General features: G+C 42.6%; 1 protein-coding gene across 1 annotated transcript in view; it reads left to right on the forward strand.

The window, feature by feature from the left end:
* Cerk (Ceramide kinase) overlaps window positions 1–26,822 on the forward strand; it is an 81,467-nt gene that overhangs the window by 54,075 nt on the left and 570 nt on the right. The window contains exons 2-10 of the mRNA XM_037425458.2: window positions 4,073–4,441; window positions 6,838–6,966; window positions 8,384–8,447; window positions 10,221–10,441; window positions 13,073–13,225; window positions 16,186–16,300; window positions 21,370–21,452; window positions 22,990–23,189; window positions 24,145–24,293. Of these exons, the coding sequence (XP_037281355.2) occupies window positions 4,073–4,441; window positions 6,838–6,966; window positions 8,384–8,447; window positions 10,221–10,441; window positions 13,073–13,225; window positions 16,186–16,300; window positions 21,370–21,452; window positions 22,990–23,189; window positions 24,145–24,293 (1,483 nt within the window). The remainder of the gene's footprint in view (window positions 1–4,072; window positions 4,442–6,837; window positions 6,967–8,383; window positions 8,448–10,220; window positions 10,442–13,072; window positions 13,226–16,185; window positions 16,301–21,369; window positions 21,453–22,989; window positions 23,190–24,144; window positions 24,294–26,822) is intronic.

Genomic DNA, 26,822 nt, shown 5'->3' on the forward strand with positions numbered 1-26,822 from the left:
AGTTTTACTTTCTCGTTTTGTCGATTTCTATCATGCAGGGATGAGCCGTGTGTATGTATATATATATATATATATATATATATATATATATATATATATATATATATATATATATATATATATATATATATATATATATATATATATATATATATATATATATGTCGTGTACTAGCAAGAAGATACCAAAATCATTCGCTCGCGGAATGAATGCATATTCATTCTACTGAAGGCGCCATGAAATTGGGCACATGGTTGTTAGAGACAATACTGTAACGGCGTTTATTAAAGATAACAAGACATTGATTGATTGAAATGAGTTTATTAATAACAAGACATACGGGAAGAAATAAAATAACGCACATTGAAATAAATTGTGCGTGAAATAAGTTGTTAATGAATGGTTACTCGACTGATTATTCGCCTGAGGTTTCAGCCAAGGGAGCCGGATACGAAGGATGCGGGTGCTCAGCGTGACCTTCAAGTTGGTATTTTTTCAGTCGGGACTAGTTTTTAGAGAGCTCACTTTCAGGCTTCAGCTGAGGCCGATTCGCTTCGGTTTCGGCGCCAGAACCATATATCGTTGTCCCGCGCAGTGAGGCGTCGCACCAAGGTTTTCTCCGACGTCGCGCATGCAAACGGAAGTGATCAATCTATATTATTCGGCTCGCATCTAGTCGGCGTTTCGTTCGCTCTATCTGGAGCACTGCTTCGCATGGCAGGGCTCCAAAGTCGCAATCCTTCTTCCACTCGTGCATGGATCGATCGTTTGTTCGAAGTTGGAACGCCAGCCATAGAGCCGTTGTCCTTCACTCCAAGAAAAGAGCTATACTTTTCTTTGAATCTTTTTCTTTTGGTAGCTGCGTTTTTTTTTTATTTTAGCTGCCTTATACGAGAGGACGGCACACTTCGCTTTTCGCGTATATGTATATAAATAGCACTGTTGTGTCGACCGGAGGAATCGGCGATGTCGTTGTTTATCCGACGCCTTGACCCGGTGGCCGAAGCGCTTCGCTTGTAAAGCCAGAAAGCGCGCCTCTTGGCAACTGCTCTGCATTCACTTTTCTTTTCGACGCCGCAATGTGTGAACGGAAGTCGTGCTCTTTGCTACCACAGATGCCGAGATTCTTCCTTATATGCCTTACTCAGGTAATTGAAAACGCGAAAAACAACAACAACAACAACAAAAAAGGCCCAGTGGCTTCTGTGAAGCACGTAAAATGCATTAATGAACGAAAGAAGGGGAATTTAAGGGCTAGTTTTTTTGTTTTTGTTTTGTTAGGGACAACCTTGATGAAGAACCAACAGACAACGAAGCCGAGGAAGTTATAGAGGACGTTATTTGCGATCTTTTATCTGTGTTTTTGTTATTATATGATGTACAAATGGTGAACCGTTTATAAATGCTACCAATATGAATGTGAACTGCCTCATATTCATATCATTATTTCTTCATTACAGTTAAAATGTTACACATAACCTCCCCTTTTCCTTCCTTGGCTTCGTTGTCTGTTTTCCTAAAAATACATCATGATTATTTGAGGTTGTACTTATCCACCCACGCGTAAATTAGCTACGTCTCGGCATCGCTTTACCTTACAGTGGTCTTGCTCAGTTTTTTTTTCTTGAGATAATGTAAGTCGAATACCGTTTTATTTATTGCACCGCTCTACTTTTGAAACGCCTAACTACAAGCAGAGACCGCTTTACCATTGAGTGGACTTGTCCTTTTCACTGTTTCGTTTGGCCTTTTTGTGGCACGCGTACGTGGTGCTTCAAAACCACCAGAATAAATGAAGGGAACAATGAATGAATGAATGAATGAATGAATGAACGAATGAGTTGATTGTTGTAGCAAATCTACTTAGATAAGTTGGTACGTCAGTACGCGTTGTGCTTTGCTGCAAGCGTTGCCGCCGCGAAACTTTTCACATTGCGTGCATGCGTAAGAAGGTAATCATTAAAATATAGCGCGTTAAAACGTGGGACAAGACGAAGAAAGCCACAGGACAAGCGCGCATCCTTTCTTCTGGTCCCGCGTTTATTTTTCGCCTTCTTGGCAATCGTCATGTATTAACTCGTCCACCTAGTATATTCTTACAAGGAGGCGAGGGTATTGCGCGAGTAATTGCGGTATGCTTATCTTCACCGATCGAAAGGCAGCGTCTGTGTTTGCCCTCTGCATGCGCGCGCATACAAAGGAATCCCGTCCTTGTAACGCGGGCTATACGCGGACTCCTCGACCTCAGCGCCGTCGTGCGGTATCATCGAGAAAAACGCGGTTGTCCCTGCGTCGATCGCCTCGCTTCGCCCGGTGCGGTGTGCGTTGGTACTTTAGCAGCCCGAGAAGCCATGGCTGGGGCCAAGTGTGTTTGCCTTTCTCTTTGGCGACCGGGTTCCGATGTGCTGTCATGCGGGACCGCGCTTGCTTGCAACAGTGATGTTTCTTTCTTTCTTTCTTTCCTTCTTTCTTTCTTTCTTTCTTTCTTTCTTTCTTTCTTTCTTTCTTTCTTCTTGTAAGCTCGTTGAGCAAGCTTCCTATACCAAGCAATGTCGAGAAAGAGAAAGACCGAAGGCGCGGGCGGTGCGGGACCTTGAGACGGTCTGCTCCGCCCGCCAGGACCCGATTCGACGTTATAGGACGGCCGGCGATGCTTCTTTTCTTACATCGCGAAGACGTTTGGGTTCTGAGTTGTTTCCTTCGCGTCATCGCATTGCATGTCTTCTGCCAAGGCGTATTCGAAGCCAGGTCTCGCTCTGTTCACATTTTTTACTCTTGCGCAAGTCGTCTGTCGTGACGAATCCCGGCTTCGATATTCACGCATTTCTTTTTATGAACATTGTAACTGCAACAACTCGCCTCATACGATCACAAAGTTTGCCCCCTTTTGGGAGTGTTTGTGCCGCAGGACCAGTATTCGTAATCTGAAGCACTATAAAACGGTTTATGCACTCTATAAAATTTTTGTAACCTTCTTCAGGAGTCTTGTTGCCCCAGAAGATTCTTCGTTTGACTAACTGAAAAAAAAAATATATAAAGACCGCTCGTACCCTTGAGGGAGTCTTGATGCTTTATAATAGAATACGTCACTTAACCATCAATAAAATGCCCTTGCATAAAAGCAGTTTGCACCGTTAGGTCTTATTGGTCCCACAACAATATTAGTCACTTGTCATTTGCTTGTGTTGCCTTCTTTGAAAACTCGGCGCTTGCCCTTCCCCATCAAGAATGCTGTTGAATGATGCTTTTTGGTTATGGAACGTACGTACGCTCCAAAGGGTGCAGCTACTGTCGTAGGAGTGTCTGCTCAAAATACTCCTGCTACAGTCGCGCCACACCGCAAGCCCAAAATTTCCTTCAAAGCTCAGCTGCTGTTTCTCTTGAAGTGGGAGCGAGATGTGAATTGCGCTGAGGCGAAGTGGTGGCAGCGGCAGGATGTTACGTAGGGTGCTGAACGCGAGATTCTCCATTTCCGCTGGGCATGCTTGAGGTGCACTGGTTGAAGGAGTTGTGCAACAAGAGGCGGGGGGAGGGGGCTTAAATGTGTGGGGTTCACCTCCCCTCATCTGGCCCTATCTGGCCCGCTGGCGGCCTGATTATAACAATCCTACAGAGTGTGTTGTATTCTTGAATCACTCGCAGGTGGTCATCCAGCTTTATTATACGTAATATCCTTTTATGACGTCATAGACGTAGTTATTTATTTTATTATACACGAATTAATAAAATGAATTGCTATATATGGAAAGTGGTCAGTGCGCCGTGCTCTGCAACTTTTCGCTTGTTTGGCGCACCGACTTGCTTGAATTCGATAACGAATAGTGCTATGAATATGTGAGTACAACCGACCACAAACGTTTATACGCTACCCGAGATTCTTCAGAAATTTCAATTTCTGCCTGGCCTAGGAACCGCAGCCTGCAGTTTTTAATTGTCCTTTCCCAAATATGCATGCAGCAGTTGTTAATCTCATACATGAAGAGAACAAACCGGGACCGTTTTTATGTATGGTATTCTAATTATGTGATCTTATTAAAACCTAAACCGCCCCTATATACGCTTTTTTCGCAGAATCCGAAGACGACCTATTCATTCCTCTGTCGAGGGTCGTGGCCGCCGAGGCCTGGCCCTGCTGCAGCGGCGGATGCAGCCACACGCGCGCCACCAGCAATGGACGAGCAGCGCCGCCAGTGAGCGCCAGTGCCGCCTGCCTCGTGACGTCGGCGGCCGATGGGGGCGGCACGGCGACGGCGACGGCGGGCTACGAGGGCGGAGGCCGCGTGTCCCTCGGCGACCCCGCGCTGAGGCTTCACGTGGCCAACCCCGTGCGCAGCCACTCGTGGTGCCTGCAGACCCTGGTGCTGCGGGGCGTCTCGGGCAGGGGCAGCGATCATGCGCTGGCACACCGGTGGGCCGACGCGGTGCAGGACAGGCTTAGAGGTACAAGTACAGTGCACCTATGCTTACCCCCGTATTCTAGAACGTCCCTTCACTCAACGCTCCACCTTCACTTGATGGATGGATGGATATGGCTGTACCCTTTAGATCGGGCGGTGGCTGGCGCCACCAAGACGCAATAATACTTAATGAACCAAAAACTAGATTTATTTTTTTCCCTTAAATAGTAAGGTTAAGGATTCGTTGAGAAAGTCGAAGAGAGCGCCATCTATAGACAGGAAAAGTCACTGCATATCAGTGACAATTTGCTGCTGTTCTTGAGTAGTGCAGTGTCATTTTCATCCGAGCAGCGGCGCAGTGCGCAGCTCTGTCAAGTAAAGGGAGAAAGTCGAGTCGAGGAGCATTTGTGAATACGGGGGTTTTGAGGCGGAAATGTTGTAGGCCCGTGTGCTCAGATTTGGGTGCACGTTAAAGAACCCCAGGTGGTCAAAATTTCCGTAGTCCTCCACTACGGCGTCTCTCATAATCATATCGTGGTTTTGGGACATTAAACCCCACAAATCAATCGAATACGGGGGTTTGTGTGCCCACTTTCCTGCTTGTGAAATGCGGTAAACGCTCACTGGTGGAGAGAGGGAGGTGGGGTCACAAAGCACACGATGACATATTAACTACACTAGCTTAATTTTCAGCTTATGGCAAGAAATTTTCTCTCGAAATATTTTCACCTCTCACCCAGAAAAGTAGATCGAGTGACTGATACAAGGTGAAGTTCAAATACATACCTCTGTTTACGAAAGTGCTGTATACATGATCATATTTATTTATTTCATTTTATTAATCTTGAATACCTGCAGTGTTTGAATATGTTATTGCAGGGACAGGTTTACATATCAACAGACAACTGACAAAAATGAGCTTAACACAACAGAACTGGAAAAAGACATTCATATTGTTATACATCTAGCAGTAATATTTTTAATGAGCCTTCGGTGCGGTAATCCACAATTTGCTGTGGTAACTGATTGTCATGTGTGGGATGAACGAGTGCTGAAAGACCTTTGTTCTACTAGTAATTTTCCATATTTTTTAAAAAGTGGTCACTCCTATGAGACATGAAAAGAGGGAGTGCCTTTTTTAAACATATACCAGAAAAAAAAGTTGAATAGCATTTCTAATCTAGTGTTGTTTCCTGCCTTTGCTGAATAATTCCCAACCCAACCTACCTTAAGTGTAGTACTGAAAGGAAAGTAATAATTACAACAGACAAATTTGGCTGGACAGTATATTCTAGCATGTAATACAGAGTTTTAGTTTGCGGGTCCCAGACCACACAGGTGTACCATAATATAGGCCTACGTTTGACAAGCAAAAGTATCTCTTTGATTACTGTAATATGCTTTGACACGAAACAAAGCTGTTAAAATCAACATAAATGTTTGGCAACCCAAGTTATAGTCACTTGCAAAGCAACTATGGCATGCTTCTCGCACCTTACTGGTTAAAAGCAGGGCTGGGCAAAGATACCTTGCGCTTGCATTGAGACATGATAAGAGATACCAAGATGTGAAGTATCTGATATGCAGATACAAAATACTAGCGGGAAAAAATGTGTCCGACATTGTACTTGCATCATTTGTATCTTAACATACTTTGGCACATTACTTAATTCCTCATTATAGTTCCATTGTAGGGCCTCTTGCAAGTGAGCAGTTGCAAGAAAGCAGTTTGCACGCAAACTTTTCTACCTTCATCTGGCGCCGACCTGCTGTCACATCACTGATTTTACGGTCTTCTGATGCATGTATAGTAAGTTGTGTATTTGTAAAGAAAAACTTTATTGTGTTTTCAGGGAACAAAAGAACTTTTGGATTCTTTGTATGCTTTTGTGTATATAACTTGTTTTTTCTCTTGTGTTGACTAGTGGGTAAGAAAGAGCAAGGTAAATTGAGGTTTAGATGATGTGAACCTCTTGAATAATAGATGCGTCTTCACTTAAGTTCGTTTTGTGGTGTACTGTTTTATATGATCACTTAATGTGCTGCCATGCTTGATGAGCTGTTCAATGTGCCACTTTTCGCTAGCCGCTTCAAAACTGCGTTTCCTAACTGTAAATGAATGTAACCAAAAATGAAATGGCCCTGTATTCATAGATTTGTGAACATTTCAGCAAAAAAAAAAAAAAAAGATTGGCTTGAGGATAAGTAGTAGTTTACTTACAGTTTAAATAGGATTAATTGCTAGAAAATGTAGGAATCAATGTATCATCACATGATTTTTGTTTCGAAATCATACTGAGGGCCTTGAAATAATGCTGCATAAGTTTGACATACTTACACTGGCTGCCTCTGTTAGTTTGCCTGTTAACCAAAGCACTGGTTATATACTAATCTACAAGCTGAACTTTATGGAAATATCTTTGTTTTCTGTTTTGACAGGAGTAGACAGGCCACGAAAGCTGCTTGTGTTTGTTAACCCTTTTGGAGGTCGAAAACGAGCACCCATCATCTACCAACGCAAGGTGGCACCCATATTCCAAATGGCTGGCATCTCTGTGGAATTAATCAGTAGGTATCGTTCTTCTAGCACATTAAAACATGATGCATAAATAAGAACCTACTGCAGCTGGGCTTGAAATATAGCAACAGCCATTCTGTAGATTACGTGCAGGCCTTTGCATGCTGCCTCTATTTGACGAGTCATTCGGTTGTTCAGAATTTCCAGTTTTAGAACTAAGTGTTCGAAACACTCCACTCTACATTTTCATTGGAATGATGGAATACAATAGTATGAGCTTTCATTGAACAGCTTTTCTAGTGGATTTTGAACATAGAGAACATTCTGCGTGGTTCATGGAATGTTAGAGCATAGCTATATTAAGAGCATTGAAACAGGAAGTGTGATTACTAGCTTAGTAATGTTTCCTGTCGGGCTAGGGTGTACATGGCTGAAGTTGCATTGACTGGCACGATTTCTTGGACAGGGATGAAAAACCCACGATAAACAAGTGCGCTTGTCCGCATCCTTTGTTCTTTATCCCTGTCAAAGCATTTGTGCCAGTCACTTCAATTTAAGCCACGCGACTGTTGATGGAGATATATATATATACAATGAGGCACATCTCTACACTTGCTAATAGAGAGCATCAGTGAATGAGCAAGCTGGGCACATTGCCAGATAGCAGGAACAGATTTCACTAATTTAAGACGCTCAGACACGTACACCCAATCGTAAACATATTTATCAAGCGAATCTTTGGTTTCTCCTCAACCAAATGTTGTTATGACAGCTGCTTATGATCATTGAAATACATTGCAAGAGAGTGTGAACAAAGAGTAGCGCTTTATTGAGTGAATTGGTGCGAACAAGAAACAGCTCATTCTAAAAGAGACAGGGCGTGTAGACACGTACACAAGAAGGACGTCAGGACACCGCAGACGCCTTTGTGGTGCCTTGACTTCTTTTGTGTGTCTGTGTCTGCATGCCCTGTCTCTTTTAGAGTGAACAGAATGTTTCTTCATCAAACCTAAATCTCACCGGTATAGTCCGCTATTCAAATATTCTCACTATTCTCACTTATCACTCAGATTAAAAAAGCAATTTAACATATTTGATTGCAAAAGCACTGCTCTATTTCTTGCCACAAATGCAGCTACTACAAGCAGTCTCACTGTAGCCCTGACAGTGTTGACAGTTATGTATGAAACATTGTGTATGGTTAGCAATGAAATTCGTGAAATTTCAGACGCAGCAAGCAAGTAGGTTTGCACACCTTTCTGTGAACAGAGCCACCACATAGCAGTGCTCATCTGGCAAAAGAAGTCACATAGAGATTGCAATATGGACGTATAGCAACAGTGCGTTATTTCTAAGAAATGTTTCGTCACGGTTGCCTCTTCAGATGCAATAAATATCTGCAGCCTGATGTGTCTTTTGCTTTACAAGCTTAATGCGACTGTTGTCATTCTTCTTACCTTTGTGCAGCGACAAGGTATGCGGGTCATGCCAAGGAATGCCTTCTTGAAATGGACCTATCTCTCTTTGATGGGTATGTTATTACTTCACCATATTGCATATGTTCAAACACTTGAAGGGGCCCTGAAACACTTTTTCAAGTAGCCATGAAACAAATTCATGGAAGAGCTTATTGCCTTACAAATGCAATGCAGCAAAAATTTTAAGAATCCCTCCAGCTAGTGCGAGTAAAGTTACAAAGATTTGTCACATGCTGCAATTGCATTCTCTATTCGCGTGTCCCGACGGAAGCGCTGGAAGCTAAGCAGAAAGGGATGGCAGGGGCAAAGAGAATACGTCACGCACGGCTCGTGACCTTGAGCACTTTTTATTTTTTCTTCGAATGCGTGGCTTTTTAAGTGTGATCGAGTGCACGCATAGACAAGTCGCGGCCTCCCGCAGCGATCTCTGTAACGAACGAGCGTGCCATGTTCAAATCGGCCAATGGCTGATAGATGGGCTTTCTGGGAGTGATTTTCGAGCGTCTTCCATCATTTGTCGATAGAAGAGAAAGCAATTTTTAGGTAGTGAATTCCAGGTCGCGTGCTGCGCTATAGTATTTGGCTCGCGTGTTGTCAGGAGCCTCTACTGTTGTAGGGCCCCTTTAAGGAAGTAGAGCCATTTTCACAAATGCATACCATATTTGTGCTCCTATTTCTTATCCTGAGTTTCAGAATGCTCAAACTGCCCTTTCGAGTGTTCTGCTTTCTCAAACACATTGTCGAAGAAAGAAGCATGTACAACAAATTCAGTCTGCCCGAAGCCTCACTAGAATGAAGGTAGTGAGCAGAATCATGGTTGCCTGAATGTTATACTTGTGCATTTGAGACCTAAGTGTCGTCTACTTGTGCCCAAATTAATTTCATGAGTCACGCAGCGCCTAGTTGGAATGAACCAGCTCAGTGTCCTGTGCACATGAGTGCTTTAACATTGATGCAGAGTCAGTGTGCCTAATGATAATTATATTTGTCATAGATTAATGAGGCTTGTTAGCTCTTGCGCCTTCTCTGTGAGAAAAAACACAAACCTGTATGGCAGTGAACAAGTGGCTAGTTGTCTAGAGTATGTCGGAGAATTGTTCTAGGATTGCATATTTGATAACTCTGAACTGACCTTAATGCTCTGTACCTTCTAACTTTATGGCGATAGGCTCTGTAAAATAGAAGTAGATATAAGAGAAGGAGATTCATAAAATGAACAGCTCTATACAGTACAGTTAATTTAGAAATACATTGTGTTTGTGTTGCCACGAACTTACACTATCTTGAACCTGCCAGTTTTACTTGGTTCATTCTTGCTTCAAGAATGTTTGGTGCACCTGAATTTATTAAACCTCCGTTTGACTGGATGGGAATTCAACATTAAGTCACCCTACTATGTCACTTGTTTATTCTTAACATAAATGTTATGTGTCTGTTTCTATGCAGCCACATATAATGCTTCTTGTTTTCTTGGCTAGCTGTCAACCCATCAACCTACAGTAAATGTAAATAAACAAAAATGAACTTATTCATTTAATTGTTTATTGACAAGTTTACTGATAACATAGAAACATATACACAAAATATATACAGGTGATACAGGTGCTAACTTTAAACCGTATTTCACACTATTTTACAATGCATTCATACAAGCTGTCTTTGCTTTTCTTACTAGTTGACTGAATATAATATATCGCTTCAATGTCACTATATTGTATGAGCAAGTAGCTCTGTATTACCCCTTCTGAATAGTTCAGCTGTGGGTAAGGCCTGTTGCGTTACTCATGCAGTGATGTCTAAAGTTCTGTCAATGCGCCTTTATGCAGCGTCGTGTGTGTTGGCGGTGACGGCATGGTCAACGAGATCGTCAATGGCGTGCTGCTGAGGGCGCAGCGCGATGCCGGTATTGATGCAAACGACCCGAATTCCCGGCTTCAGCCGGGGACGATCAAGATCGGTGTGATTCCTGCTGGCTCCACGGATGCTCTGGTTTGCACCACAACAGGAGAAAACAGCCCCGTGACATCAGCACTCCTCATAGCAATGGGTGAACATAGATGTTATACTCGCTCAAAAAAACACAGAAAAGAAAAACTGTTTTTTTTTTTTCATATTAAGAAATCACTCTTTTGCTACATATATCAGAAACACTACACTGGCTGCGACAAGACGCTTAGTAAGCAAAAAAACCTATGAAAAGAAAGTGTGGGGTTGACGTAACTTTTAAGCTCTCACAGAAATCGCCTCCAGGTCATGGATTTTGAATTATTCACTAGGGCCTATGAAGTTTTTAATTATTAAATCTGAAGTATATAGTCTTCTAAGAGAGCCAGCTATTTAATCCATGAAGTTTTAGGAAATTTTAAACTTTGTTAAAACAATGTAGCCAAAAAAAAAGACAGTTTGAAATATGTGACATTATCATCAAAGACTTCGGCTAGATGTTTAAAAGCAAAACTTTTGAAGTTCAATTTCTCCTCTGCTAATCGGCTATATTGGTGAAATTACTTGTACCAGAGTATATAGAGCATAATTTATCAGTCCAAATTAAATTATTCTGTTACGGTAGTGTTTCACTGCTATGGGTGAATTGGGCTCGTTTCAGGGCGCGGGTTCGAATCCCGGCTGCGGCGGCTGCATTTCCGATGGAGGCGGAAATATTGTAGGCCCGTGTGCTCAGATTTGGGTGCACGTTAAAGATCCCCAGGTGGTCTAAATTTCCGGAGCCCTCCACTACGGCGTCTCTCATAATCATATAGTGGTTTTGGGACGTTAAACCCCACATATCAATCAATTGGGCTCGTTTGCACAGTAAAAGCACACCCCTTCTTTCGCTGGATGGGGCGGGCTCATATGAACATTACTTCAGGGAGGTTGCATAAGTCTGCACTGCTGTGACGTGTGACGCACGGTGTCTTCTATGTTGTTTATCTATTTATGTGAACTACTGCAAGCTAACATTTGGCTTAAGCAGGATGAGCTTCACGTACAGTGCAAAATTAAATATACAAACAATGCAATGTTAGGTTTTCTATTCAAAGGTCACAGGTTCGGTCCTTGCTGGTGACAAGTTGTCATTTTTTCACTTTAGTACTTTCTTCAGATTTATACCACAATTATTGCAATATACTTTGAACAATACAACCAACGTCTCTTATCCTTTCGTACCCTTCATTATCTGAACGTTTTCACTACAGCTGTGTCGTACAAAAAGAAACGCGTCTCCAATAGACCGCTCCCCGTTTGCAAACATAGTGACGTCACTGCGAGCGCCCCGCCCACCATTCCCTTCCTCGGCCCAAGTGCTGGCTGGCAAGAAGTTCATCTGACAACATCCTTCTGCACAGCAGCGCTGCATGTTTCGACATTTCGTTGACAGGAATTTCTGCGAATCGCTGTTTTCTAAAGTTGTAGCTTGCTCATCGTAGATGGCAGCCATAGAAAAATCTTATCCTGTTCGAAAGCGAACGTTCTGCATGTTCACGGTGACTGGCACTTTAAGAAATATTTGCATGGCAAAAGTGTGAGCATACTCAATTTCGGTCACGACATGTGCACTGCAGTTTTAAACGTGGTACTGCTTTGGAGGCAGCATGAATTCGAGCTGCTGTGTGCAATCTCACAAATGGGATTCTCTCTCAATGCACAAAATTCTGATCAGATATGGAAAAAAAAAGAAACCCAAAGAACAAGAAAACACATTTTGCCGGGTGTTGGGCTGAGGTCAACAAATGCCAGTGAAAATTAAAGTGAAGTTCTCCCCTACGTCGTTCCTCATAAATAGGAGTGTAGCCAGGGGGGTGGCGCTCCCAACCCATGCACCCCTTCGCTCACACAGAAAATGTTTTTAGCCATGCATACATAGCGCAAAATGACCGTTCGCCTGCCCGGCCCCCACTTTAGATCAGTGAGGTGCCCCCCCCCCCCCCACCAAGAAATTTCTGCATACAACACTGCTCAAAACCCACTGAAAGTTTCTGCGATTTCAATCCCGATAACTTAATTATATAGACAATATTTTGCGCAGTTACCTCGTTCTGCATCTGATGCCTACAACGTGTTTGCATACTTATTTTGCTTTTTTAAACCCGATACACAACTTGTAATGCGTCTTGCCACTTGATAAAGATCGAGTCGTAAAGTTGGTGAGTGCTAAGTTGGTGAGAAACGAAAATCTTCGCTGTTTTCATTATGACGTATGAGGTCTTCGATAATACGAGTTATACATTTATTGGGTTTGCGTATTTGCCGTCGTGCAGCATATATATGCAGCTTTGGCAATGCTAAAACATGCTCATAGATCATTCGTAGCCGTACTTTACAGTCCAGAGATTGTAAAGATTAGTTGGGTCATGACAAGTATGACAATTTTGTTTTATAATATGGCATATATACTATTTGAATTCTACCAAAATCACTATTAGCTTCAAACGTAATGTTCACCATTCGCACAAGTCTACATATGACGAAGAAAAAATACTGTAACTTTCATGTCAGTACTTCTTTAAAGTTAAAGCCAGGTATACTAATTATGAGACATTTTGTAGCACTACTGCATATTACTACAACTTCGCTTAATATTTTATCATCCATAGCACCACTTTAATAATGTCAAGAACTGCTGCTGCAAGTAGCGCATATTTTTCACATGTCCCAGCAGTTGATTTTTGTATTACAGGTGCTGAAATAGGTGTCGACGTTGCGAGCATTCACAGCGGTGACCGCCTGGTGCGGTACTCATCGGGATTCCTGTCTTATGGCTTCTTCGGAGATAACATCAAAGCCAGCGAAAAATTTCGCTGGATGGGACCATTGCGATATAACTGGACTGGTTTGTATATACTTTAGTTTTACAGCACATTCTGAACGCATGCTGTTCACCTTTTTATTATCAACGTTGGGAAATGCCGAAAAGAAAATTTGAATAAGATATCTTGTTACTGTACCAAAGTGCCAGTCCATGTATTGTACCTTTAATGCAGGCTGTGATACATTATTCTTGTCTTGTAGTTTAATTTAAACTATGTTTTAGCCCGCTTGTGCAGACTATTTATTGCCACTTGTGATAAAGTAACTGTCGTCAAAATGCCGTTCAAATATAAGCACGAGTTGGCTGCTGTAGTAGATTGTAAATTGTATGAAAGTTTATTATGTCCAGTGTTTTTAGCTTTTGGATAAATTCTGGCTCACTTTGCATGGACATTTGCTCCTGGCTGATTTGCTGATCAATTAAAAAGATTATCAAGGGCATGAAGTAGACTGCTGTAGCGTAGTTATGAAGTAATTGATGGTGTCAGAGGACTGAACTTCAGCACAGTTTAAGTGCAAAAGGTCTAATGCAGATGGTATCCTAAGTTCTGAAAATTTCGCCTCACCTTGTTTATTAGAAAGGTGAGAATAACTACTGCAAACATAATTTTACGATATCTAAAGGTATATTTGTGTAACTAATTGATGTATTATTCCAACAGATCATAATAATGTCACAGCTCTAACATCTTAATAATAATTTTTGGTGTTTAAGTTCTGAAGTTGTGAGACTGCAGCATGATAACGAGAGATCCTGTAATAGAGAACTTTGGAAATTTGAACCACTTGGAGTTCTTTAACGAAGCACACAAGGCCGTTGCATTTTGCATCCATCGAAATGCTGCCTCCGTGGCCGGAATTTATCGTGCAACCTTTGCATCAGCACTTGAACACCATAACCACTAGATCACCGCTGTGGGCAGCTTTAATGATTTACCGTGTCACTACAGACTTAAAACATTATGTGTTGAGTCACCATTTCATTGTGGTCTCATTCTCACTAAGTACTGCTAGGATAGAAATTATTCAAGTGCTTGTGCTTGTTTTCACATTCAAGGAGTTAGCATAAAAACCCAGCTTGTGCTGTGATGTGACTAATAATATACGTATATATTCTCTTTATAACTTGAATGGCTCGAGATTATTTCTCTGTTGGTCAAAGATATACTTGTCTGCTTGTGTCATACAGTATTCTGTGTTGTGATTCCCAAATAGTTTGCCATATTATACTTGTGAAGATCTACGCCCAACTATCGAGGTTAAGAAACGAAAGAAAAATAAAAGGTATCACAAAATATCAAGTTTTGACTGCATCTCTTCTGGTAGCTCTACAAACTGTGAATAAAAGTTAGCAATAACTTTGCTGGAATGTTAACAAAATAGATGGATAGCACTGTGCTGATGAGTTTGTTAGCTTTGATAGTGACAGGAGCAACATGATAATGAGTAGAGGAGGTGAAAAAATGAAGTGGATCCTGATTGGTGGGTCTGAATCCAGAATAAGTGTGTGTGCACTTTGAAAGATGACGTGGTATACTGGTACTCTGTATGCCATTGTCATGGATGTAGCGGGGGGTTGGAACACCAGGCAGGTGTGCTCCCCATTGGCATATATCCCGAAAAAACACAAGGGGCACACACATCTTGCCATGGCAGCCATTTTGTTTTATAAATGCTGTAGGTTTTGATGTTTCGCTTACTGTCTCAAAATATAATCATACTTTGAAATAAAATTGAAAAACGGACATGGGTTCCCAGCTCGTGTGATTGCATTGCTCTGCTGTGTCTTTTGTAGAGCCGATGTGACAAAAAAAAAAAAAGAAAGAAAATCCAGGCATTAACAAAGTTTAAGCCTCTATACTTATACTGTCAAGCCATTAGGATATATATGTTGTTTGACGGCAAAATTTCAAGGGGGGACACTTGAAAGGAATGTGCCCCCCAGCCTGCGAACAAGGAGAGTCAGGGCCCCTCAGACTCCTCCATTATTTAGGCCACTGATCCTCTCCACTCCCCCTTCCGAACTTCTATCCATTGTTTAGAGTACCTACATAAAACGACATGGCAATGGCTATGTACAAAACCACCAATGCCTGTTTGTGGAGATGGGCCTGTGCAACAAAGATTACTGGCTGTACCAGTCTTACTTGCAACTTTACTCGGGAGTCAAGTGTTTTAGTCATGCGAAAGCAACACCCAGCCAAGCATTGGTGTTGATCGAACCGTCCTCCACAGTTTTGCATGTCTAAATTACATTAAAACACAAATACTTACATGCATACACGCATAGAGGTTAATTGCTCCCTCCTCCCCAAGAAAAAATAAATTTTGGGTAGCATGCACCAGTCCCCTATGAACCAGGTAGACGTGGCAGTCTCGAACCACGAGGCACGATGGGACGCCGGCTCTGCTCAGTCGTGATCTCGCCGATCAACTTTGGGCAGTCCGGCAAGCCGCCCATGTCCAAGGACTTGAGGCCGTCACCTAGGCTCGGGTGCTTGTAGCCCCACCTCGATAAATACCACCGGTCATTTTCAATAAAGTTTTTACTCGCTCACTATTCCCGTGGAGCCAAGATTCTATTGAAAATACTTATGTGCAGGTCTTACGCTGTGTGACACAGTTCTAGCGAACATCTGGTCATGTTGCACGATTGCTAAATTAAGCTCCTCTTGCCCCGCCACGGTGGTCTAGTGGCTAGGGTACTCGGCTGCTGACCCGCAGGTCGCGGGATCAAATCCCGGCTGTGGCGGCTGCATTTCCGATGGAGGCAAAAATGTTGTAGGCCCGTGTACTCAGATTTGGGTGCACGTTAAAGAACCCCAGGTGGTCAAAATTTCCGGAGCCCTCCACTACGGCGTCTCTCATAATCATATGGTGGTTTTGGGACGTTAAACCCCACAAATCAATCAATCATCAAATTAAGCTCCTCTTGACTGATTGATTCATTGACTGCTTGTTTGACTTGTTGACTCATTGCAGGCTGGCAAACCTTTCTGAAGCACCATGTCTATGAAGGAGAAATGAAGTTGCTCGTGCAGCCAGAGACGACCGACGCTAATTATGACCCCGCAGGCTCTGACCGATGTCGAGCAGGGTGGGTGGCACGCTGTGCTCTCTCGTCCTCCTCCTTTTGCTTCTGGAAAATCGACTGTTGGCGTGTTTGCAATTGCATTCATTCGCTCTTTGTCGTGCATACCTCTCTCTCAGTGTCACTCTGAGGCATCGCATTATAAAATATTTCAATAATGGCAGTTAAAGTTGAAGACAGAAGTTTGGGCTGTTTGAACAGCAGTCTGATTTGAGGTAGTCGATACTGTTATGAGAAGGAGACCGACTCGGAGGAGTAGTCACAAATGTATTTACGGCTGGTTAAGCGAGAAGCGCCAGCCACAAAGATTAGCTCGCACCAGCCTATCTGCTTTGTCTTCTTCATCTCCATGCACTGGCACGTAGCTTGACCCCCAGCAGCAGAGGCACCATCCCGGGGCTCTAAAGGTCATTATCTGACGCATTCTTGTAGGACTTGATCCGCGAGACGTGTACAATATCACTGGACCGCACAGCAGATGATGGTGGATAGATGGGGCTGATCTCATTGGTGAAAGGTGTTACACGGTAAGGTTCCGTGTAATGAGACAAAATTTTTTCTTATAGGCCCAGCTGATGATGAGAGAACCAGAGTAAAATGAGGGTACCGGGACCGAAACATATGTCTCTATGTTCCCCATCGTACCGACAGCATTGGTTGGTTTGCGACGCCATCAGCCGAGCGTGGGCGAGCTGACGGGCATGATCGGCTCGCGCAATAGCGTCGCGGGCATACTCACTGGTGGACGAGGTATGAGCTTAGATGACTGTGTCCAGTGGTAAAGTCGGCTCTCCTCCGTACAATAAGAAGAACGGCGAAAAGCCCGCTGTGTCGTGACGGGATGAATTATATGCAAAAATTTCGTAGGGTAAGGCAAGGTCCTAGTCTCCTTGGTCGGGCGACACGTACACAGCGAGCATATTTGTTAGAGTACGGTTAAATCGTTCCTTGAGGCCGTTTGTTTGAGGGTGGTAAGCTGTTGTCAGTGTGTGTTGCGTGGAACAAGAATGCAGAATGTTGGCGATTTGGGATAGAAATGTATGGCCACAGTCTGTGAGGAGTTGTCTCGGAGCACCGTGAATCAATATAACGTCCCGTAGCAAGAAGTCAACGACATCGGTTGCACAGCTCGTTAGTAGAGCTCGCATAATAGCGTGGCGTGTAGCATAATCAGTAGTCATGGCTATCCATTTGTTTCCCAATGTTGATGTGGGAAAAGGACCAAGCAGGTCTAACCTAACACAGTAAAATGGTTCCGCGGGTATGTCGATTGGTTGAAGATGGCAAGCGGGTAGCAGCGACACTGTTTTACGGCATTGGCATAGGTCACACGTGGCGACGTATTGGCGTACCGAGCGAGCAAGGCCTGACCAGAAAAAATGGCGCCGGATGCGCTCCTACGTGCGGGATACGCCAAGGTGTCCAGCCGTGGGAGCGTTGTGAAGTTCGGTGAGAACACAGCGCCGCGAATGCTTTGGCGCAACAATGAGAAGGTCAGGCCCGTCAGGTCGGAAATTGCGGCAGTATAGCACACCCTTTTGTATGACAAAGTAGTGGACGGAGCATCATTTCGGGAGGATTCCATGCGGCTGATGATGTCAAGCAGCACTGGATCGCGCTTCTGTTCTTTCCTAATGTTAAGCAAGTCGGACACTGACAATATTATAGATAAAGGGAACACTGACATGGCATTGCTAACTTGTCAGTCAGTCAGTAAAGAGCTTTATTAAAAGGTTCTGAGGAGTTTAAGCCGCCAAGGGCGTCCACAAAGAACATCCTAGCAGCGGCTACTGTAGGCGAACCCCGAGTCGGGGCGGGAACGTGGTGGCTTTCCACCAGTTGCTGGGCCCTCTGGACTGCCTTTAGTTGGTGTTGGAGCTTGGGGCTCCTAAGTGCCTTTTCCCAGTCAGACTTGCTAAGAGAGGTAACGCCGGACATTGACAGAGCATGTGCGTGAATAAACGGTACACTTCTGTGCAGTCTGGGCATTGTGGATTTATGTCCGAGTTGTAACGGCTGAGTTCGACCTATGATAGATACGATCGTGCTTGAAGCATGCGAAAGGCTACCTCTTGCGTGCATTCTTGCTTTGCATGTGGTAAAGGGTAGTGGCTTCTGTCGTTTCGGCAATGACATGACTTGGTTTCTGACTTGAGAATACTTTTTTCATAAAATAAAAGTAAAGAAAAGTAGTTCCTCAGAATAAAAAATACTAGAAGTTGTCGCAGCCTTCTAAGTGAACTACTGTAACACTGGTTCCTCTGAATTTCTCATCGTTTGCTGTCTTTAAGAGGTGGACGCATCATGTCATCATTATTTTGCTGCTGGCTCAGCGGGCACATTTGTAATACAAGCGATCCTTTTGTCAATTTCTTAAAAGCATCATCGTATTTGGCCTGCTAGCCTCGTGTATATTCGTCAACAAAAGTTCCTGTGCATTGCAACATCCAAATAATCTTGATGAAGCAAAGTTCACCATTTGAGGTCAGTTAAATATTAAATTAAAAACATTTTTTAATTGTTAATCAACGATAGTGCTACACTTTGAAAATTGATTGCAATGATTGGAGAGCTTGTCTCTCCAGTATAATTGTCACCCGTCTTTTGTGCCTTTCTTCTCTTTAATGCATTCTCGACAGGAGTTACATAGTAGCATACTTGACAGGAGCGGAACAATTGCAGAGTTCATGTGAAAATAAATGCAGGCAAGGCAGATGATAATCAGATCGCTTGGGTACAATGAGATATGCAGGGTATGTAATTTTTTTTTATTGGGTGTAATACAGAATGTTACGCTCTTGCTTGTACAAATGTGCGGTGGTGTTTCTAAAAGTTTGGAGATACGTTGTTGGTACTTCGAGGACCATGTCTATGAAGGTGAACTAAAGTTGCTCGTGCAGTCAGATACGACGGTCAAAAATAACTATTTAAGAAGAGATACCCATCATGCGGGTGTAGTGATTCAGATTCACTGGACCCAAGATTGTGGCAGCCGCACTTACATGCGGTGGAATGCTTGAGGCCAGTGTACTTGGATTTAGGTGCACGTCAAAGGACACCAGGTGGCCATGATTTCCCAAAGCCCTCTACTACGGCATCCCTCATGATCATATTACGGTTTTTGAACCTAAAGCCCCAACAACCAAAATAACTCACGTGATGTACAGAATGCAGAACTTCCACTCTGTTAGATTAACAGAATGTGGCTTATTAGAACATGTTGTTGGGCTAGTTGGTTCATGCTGAAGAAAGGTTGAGGACGCAACCGACGTAGAAGAAAAAAGAAAGGGACAAAGAAAATTTATACTACACCTTGTCGCGTAGTATGTTATAGGAAGTGTCTAATCGGACGTTTTGGAAGCTCATCCGCAACTTTCTAACCGAAATTTCTCGCCCAGCCTCGTTGTTTCAAAAGTTAGATAATTCAACATGCCTATTTAGACACTTGGTAAGCACACAACAAATGGTTTGACATATTTCAAGCAACAGTCAGTAACATGAATTTGGTCACATCGTCTTGGAGTGCATCAGCACAGTCTGGCTAGAGATGGCTCGGGCCCCCTATATACACACGGTAGATGATTGCTGGATGCAAATCAAATCAGCCCATAATAGATCAATGCTTGCTAAAAGTGCTGTGACAGTTATTTACACCTCATCCTGACTATCTTGGATTGCACCAGTTGTAAGAGGAGGAAGATAATGGATAGCATGGCAGGTTGGCGAGTTTTTGTGCCAAAACGGGTAATGCTTGCAGGAGATCGAGGACTATAAGGCTTCAAAAAACAAGACAAGTGATGTGCCTGTAAAACTGCTGAATGTGTGTATCAGAGTGAAATGAGATGCTTTGTTATGCCTCTATAAGCATGCATTCATTGTGCTAAGTAAAATAAAATGAGAAAGGACACCATCAGGCAATCATCGGTTGTCTAATATGATCTCCTCTTGTGTTTATGGATGATCTATTCTGATTAGTCTGCCTCCTCCCAATCTCAACTGCCTCTCATATTGTTAATATAATAGCACCATCTATTGTTATTGTTTTATTATCTTAATATAATGAAAATCTGAATATTTTGCATTTTCTGACTTGCAGCCACATTTTTGCTACTTTACTATTCTCTGTTTTCTTTATTGTGTTGTGTTATTCCAGTAAAAATGTTTGATTTCAGAGTTGGCACCGCTTTGGTTATGCCCACTTCACCCTACACTTACGTAGTTACGAAACTGCCTTGCTGTGCAATTAAATATTTCTACGCTTCAGGATGCTAAGAACACTTGCAGGGGAATCTTGTTGATATGCTTTTCACGGGAACCGAAAATAAACTGCATACTTTATGCGAAAATTGTCTTAACAAAAGAGGTTGTAAAAAGGAGAAAAACATGCATACCTCTTCAGCAACTCACCCTTTTTTAAACAAAGTTGAAGTAGCTGGTCCATTTGCACTGTACTGTCTTTTGTTTTTTGTGGCAAAAAGATCACCTAACAGCGATGTTCTACAGCAAAACTAGCACCACTGCAGCTTCAGCGTCTCTGCAATGAGCAGATCATGGCTTGCCGGAACGAAGTGTAGACTAGTATGCCGAAGAATAACTGTAGGATTTCTAGATGTCAGTCGAGATCCACTCTGGTGGTCGTGCTATGCAATTTAAGGCAAAAGTTTAGTCGCTAAATGCATGTAAATGTATTATTTCTGAGAAATGTTGGCTGTGAATAAAAGGAGCGTGAAATATATACAGAATCGCATGAATGAGACTTCTTTGTACGTGGAACCAAGGTTGTATTTTTTTCGTCGAGAGCATTGTAGCGTATGAGCACAGCTGGATGTATCGTGTAGTGCTCCATGTAGATGGAAAAATTAGGACGGCCATTGAATTTGATCTTTAGATGAAATTGGGGAAACGCCACAAATAATCGCCAAGATTCAGTTAAAGGAAATCAAATGCGCCAAACTCCAAGACATCGTACAGTAAAGCTCTTGACATAGGTTCGCTCTCTGAAATATACCAAGCAGTGGCAACTTGTGAACCATGATCTTGTTACTATTCTTTTTTTTTCCTGCTTTTTTTTCCAGATGTGAGGTATGCCATGCAGCACCAGGTGACATCCCACTTCAAATTCTCAATATCTCGGATGGCGATCTGGAAAATAAGCCCTGTAAGTGAACCCATGTAAATAAATCAGTACAATGTCATTGATTAGCTTGGATCGTAGCGACAATACTTGTATAATCCTTTCAAACAGTTCTATATTTATAACAGTCTATTTAGAGATAGTTTTATTAAGATGGGTCCCAAAATTTGTCAAATTTATGCAATATTGTTTTAAGGCACTCAGTAGCATATTGGAATAAAAATAATGTTATAATATGCTCATTTGTATGATTTATAGTAATTAGGCTGGATCACATTATAATAAATGTATCTTTATGCTGAAGTCATGCATGCTCTCCTGAAACACAGCGCCAATTTGTTTTCAGTTACGTTACTTTTGAGCAAAGAAAAATGGCACTTTTGACATGGCTTGCCAGAAGCGGCATGTTGGATGACTCAATGAACATAATGTGCCTTCAGCAAAGTCATCGCACGCAAGAGTACTCAGCAAAATTAGCTTAAATGAAGATATGTTCATTATGCAGGCATCATTACACAGGTTCAATTCGTCCAATACTCAACACTATGCTGCACTTCTCAGCCGCTACTCGACGCAACTAGCAAATGCAAGCGGTGTACATGATTGTGTATGAACTGTCTCAAAGGGTTAAAAGGGGAACTGAAATATGCTTCTTTAAATTTGATCAACACATTGGAGTATAGCTTACTTAGCAATGTTCAAGAAGTATATTTTTTGCAAGAAAAATCAAAAAAGAATGTGGTATGAAGAGAGGTATCCCTAGTGAAGTCTACTTTCACATTTACTTTAAATTGTATGCTAATGTCGGTGTTTGAATGGAGCTTACCGCAAAATACCGAGCCAGCCCCCCTCCCCTTCTTTTTTTTGGGGGGGAGATCTGAAATAAGCGCCCAAATATAAGCATCAATGACCAGTCCGGAATCGAGCAAGCGCCGCCCTCCAAAATCTGGTCATCGTAGGTGGGGGAAGGCACTTGCTGGGCATTTTACGGTAAATGAGTGCACAGGCTAGTGCACTCCTAGTTTTCTTATTTCATTATGTGGTGTAAATTAAAGTAATCCTTCTACCTGAATAGCTCAATAGCTGGAATGTTGCTTGAGCTGGAGGGTTCAACTGCAGCAATGACTGGTGCATTTTAATTAATGAAAGGAATAAGATGTCTATGGGACAAACATGAGAAGTTACATAGGCAAGCGCTTTTTCATGTCACACCAGTTGTCTGTCTCACTGGCACCTAATTTTCTCAACGTGTACTAATAAGCCCAACAAAGTCTCACGAATGCCACATTTTGATGCATGTGAAACGAGAAAATATTTGTTGAAAAGGTGGTGGCTAGGGCTATAGTTTGCTTATATGATGACATTTCTCAGCGCTCATGCTTGTTTGATTCCGCGTTCTAGTCCTCTGTTCATGCTATAGCAATCTTGTTCGTTAACTTAAGTTGTGTAGCTAGACAAATAAAAGAAAGAAGCATGTGCAATGAATTGCCCTGAATAGATTGGTGATATTTGCACAACCAAACGCCGAATGACTCTCTCCCTCCACCGTTTCTTGGTGCAGACTGGCTAGGCATCCAAGGCCACTTCCTGTCAGTCAGCTGTGCTCTCATGGCCAACCGGTGCGCACGTAGCACAGCGGGCGTGGCTCCCACGGCTCACCTCGGCAATGGTCTCATGGACGTCGTGCTGGTCTCGCAGTGCTCACGACGCAATTTTCTCAGGTTTCTCGTCGCCCTCGCCAATTCTGAAACGTGCAGCCCAGTAAGTGTGTCTTCCAGACTGCTCTGCGACATTTCCACTGTCATTGCCAATGTTTAATGCAGTTTACACCATATGCTTTAACTGTTTGCACATTTTGTTGCTTTTAATGCTGGATGTGATGAAGTGCTGAAGACATGAATAATAAGTAAGATGACCCAGATTCATGGGTTCACTTTCAGTCAGCATGGATATTTGCAGTAGAAAGCTGGCACCATGTAATAAGGGATTGTTTGTGCACAATAACTGGTCTGGTGGGTGTGTGATTTACCAAAGCCTAATGATGTTGTACAAGTGATGCTGACAGTACAACAGACCACTTTGGAAAAAAGATAATGCATTTCTTTATGCAACCATAATTTTTTTCGTTTCTCCTTATTAGACTGCTGTAAGTTATAAATTATCTACTAGAAACAGAAGAAAAAAACACTAGAGCGTCACCTTATTCAACTATTGGTTGTCACTCCATATTTTTCATGATATCCTGAAGTCATGCCCTTTGTAGCAGCACATCAAGAATGAGAGGCTTGTTTTTGGACTTCTTTAGGAAGGATTCAGTGACCAGTCTCAATTTATTGTTTCACACGTATGCACCTACACGTTTAATGACTCAAGCATTGAATCCAAGTTGGGCTGTGGTTGCACGTATGTTTGTTGAAGCCTGGGCATTTTATCAAGAAACAAAGGGACTGTCATTAAAGTATGCCATCTTCTGGTGACTGAAGGTCACATGATCGAATTATGGCCACAGTGGCTGTATGTTATGGAGCAAAATGTGGCCACGGCCATCGGTGGATGTTAACTTAATTGACATCTACAAAGTAAAGCAATGTTTAGTTTGCCTGTGGTTTAATCTCTGTGTATCACGATATTTTTGCAGATGCTGATGAGTTTAACGTTCACAAGTCCCGCAACTGTGATGTTTTGAGCTGTTCTTTTTTACTGCTTCTCGTTGCAGTTCAAGTTTCCCTTCGTTCACTGCTTTCGAACAAGTTGCTTCGAGTTTGTGCCCAAAACGCCAGACTCTAGCGACGAAGGCACAGTCAAGCACACTGGCTCCTGGCAGTGTGATGGGGAACTGCTCACAGACGCTTCATTGCTCGTTAGGTTGGTATTGCACCGTTTGTTGGGTACTTAGCTATTATACATGGCGCAGCCCTGGTTTATTGAACATAGTGACTTGGTGGCTAGTGGCTCTTACCCCATCGTCAGCAACTAATGCACATTTATGTAACACCGGCCTCCCTCATACACATGCAAACAGCACATGGTGGCTAGAGGACCCTCCAACCCCTGCTCTTGAACAAAGCGTTGTCTCCCCTTGAACAAAGCACTGGTCAAAGGTGATGAATAAGGATTTGAAAACAGACACACACTGTCTTTTGTTTTGCAGTGGACTACCAGTAAACAGAATTTCTGCCTAAAAGGAATAAGTGTCCCAAATATTATACTTCAGCTTGCGTTCCCATTCTTATCTCCATAAACGGAGCTCCTGTCAAAGGGAACAAATTTTCCTGGTCCATTCAATTTCATTTAAGGAAAGTCTACTGCATATTGATTCTCCTATGCATAATATGTGGTCCACTTCTTCTCAGCCTTCTCTTTTCTGCTCCATTCAGCAGGGGTACTTTATGAACCACTATTGCAAAAATTGAAGTTTTAAATTTTAAATTTCAATTTTGCTTGTGTGTACATACATACACACATAAAAATAAACTCATGCACGAACATACATAATCTATGGCTCCACCCCCCCAAAAAAAAGTTTTCGCTGTGCTCCTGGTTAACCTGGGACGGCACCTGTGTCATATGAGTATGTATTATTTTGTCAGGCAACTAGACAGCCAGCACTGCAACCACGACCGATGTTGCACTGGCATTACACCTGCATAGTCTTTTTCTAAAGCAGTTTCAAGAACTGATGTGGCTTGGTGGTAGAATACCTGACTGCCATGCAAAAAGCTTGGTTTCGATTCCTGCTGGGATTCTGAGATTTATTCTTTGAATTCGTCAGGTCAACACTGCCGACATTAGTTTTTCTTAACACTCTTGCATTCATATTACCCCAATGTTTGTTCGCTTTTGCCATTGGTTCGATGGTAGATATAGACTGCTTGTGGTGCATAGACGCATTGTGCGACTTATGATATATCGGTATGCCACATGCGTCTGGACGAAAGGGTTCGATGGCGTATGCAACAGGATCTTTACCTTATGCATGTCACGACCAGACTGTCATATTTGTCAAACCCTTTAACTCTCCCATACCAATTTCGGTCTCGGGATCGCGAGAGCATCCCGACGTAAGTAGCTAGAGGAATAGATAGATAGATACATAGATAGAAATGTTGAAAGTGCCTTTGGTTCACTAAGAAATGCTTGGCATTTAAAAAATGTTTCAGGTGTTTTCTCCGAGATTCATGCAACAAAATACATTTTCAACTGCAGTGCACCGGCGAGTTGCTGTGGTGTCAAGCTCAAAATGTGAGCGTAATAAACACCAAGGTGGCATTTCCCATAGCTACAGTGGTATGACCAGTTTTTTTCTCATTTTACCCCTGGGGCACGATATACAACTTGCCGGAAATTTCCAGTTTACAAAGCATGTGCCATGAAAAAAATGAAAAAAAAAAAACAAAGCTGCAGGATTTCCTCTAGTTTTCTGGGGAACGCAAATCTGGTGCTGCCACGCCTTGTCACACACCGCAGTGAAACAACTGACATTTTCAGACTGGTGTTGAGATATAAAGGGGCATTATATTCCAAAAACTGCAAAGAGTGTGCCGCAATGAAGGTAAACACAAAATTTGTAGGTACGCATGTACCGTATATTAGAATTAATAGTGATGGCAGTGTCTTACCTACTTTTGTAAACTTTGTTGGCCAATAAAAAAAAAACATCCGCAGCCCTCCACCATGGTGGTGTAGTTGTTGCGGTGCTTAGCTTCTGACCCGAAGTTCATGGTTTCAATCACGGCTGCGTTGGTCGCATCTCGATGGAGGCGAGTCGCTAGAGGCCCATGTGCTGTGCGAAGCCAATGCATGTTAAAAATCGTAAGATGGGCGAAAATTTTCAGAACCCTTCACTATAGCATTTCTTGTAATTATATTGTGGTCTTAGGATATACCAAAACCTCTAATATTATTACACTTCCTCAGCCATACTGCAATTACTCTTGCCAATCAAGGAAGCTCTTATGCGATGCTGGATGGTAAGTATTGGTGAAAGAAGTCTGAAATTATTCATGCTGTAAAAGGAAATACCAGTAAAATAATTTGTGCTGAAATATAGCCTTCAGAGAGCACTCTACGATTCTTTCCATATGTGAACTGCACAAATGCAGAAAAACGAACCGTGAACAACGCTGTATTCCCCTACCAGAGACGATGTAGGTTTTTGATGCTGCCAAAAATTTCATCCTCACTGGTATTTTTACAGCACTACTGCAGTGACAGTTATGTCTTCTCTTAGGCCTGCCTAATATTGATGCTTAATTGATCCTACCTAATAGATCACCCCTCCCACGCTGCCGCCGATCCAATGTTGACGCGCTGCTGCCGAATGTGGAAATACCGGCCCACAGGTCTAGCTTGTACTAGAAGAAATAATAAAGTTGAAGCTCAACTAGTACTGAG

The sequence above is a fragment of the Rhipicephalus microplus genome, chromosome 5, assembly GCF_043290135.1.
Source record: "Rhipicephalus microplus isolate Deutch F79 chromosome 5, USDA_Rmic, whole genome shotgun sequence".
NCBI classification, from domain to species: Eukaryota; Metazoa; Arthropoda; class Arachnida; order Ixodida; family Ixodidae; genus Rhipicephalus; species Rhipicephalus microplus.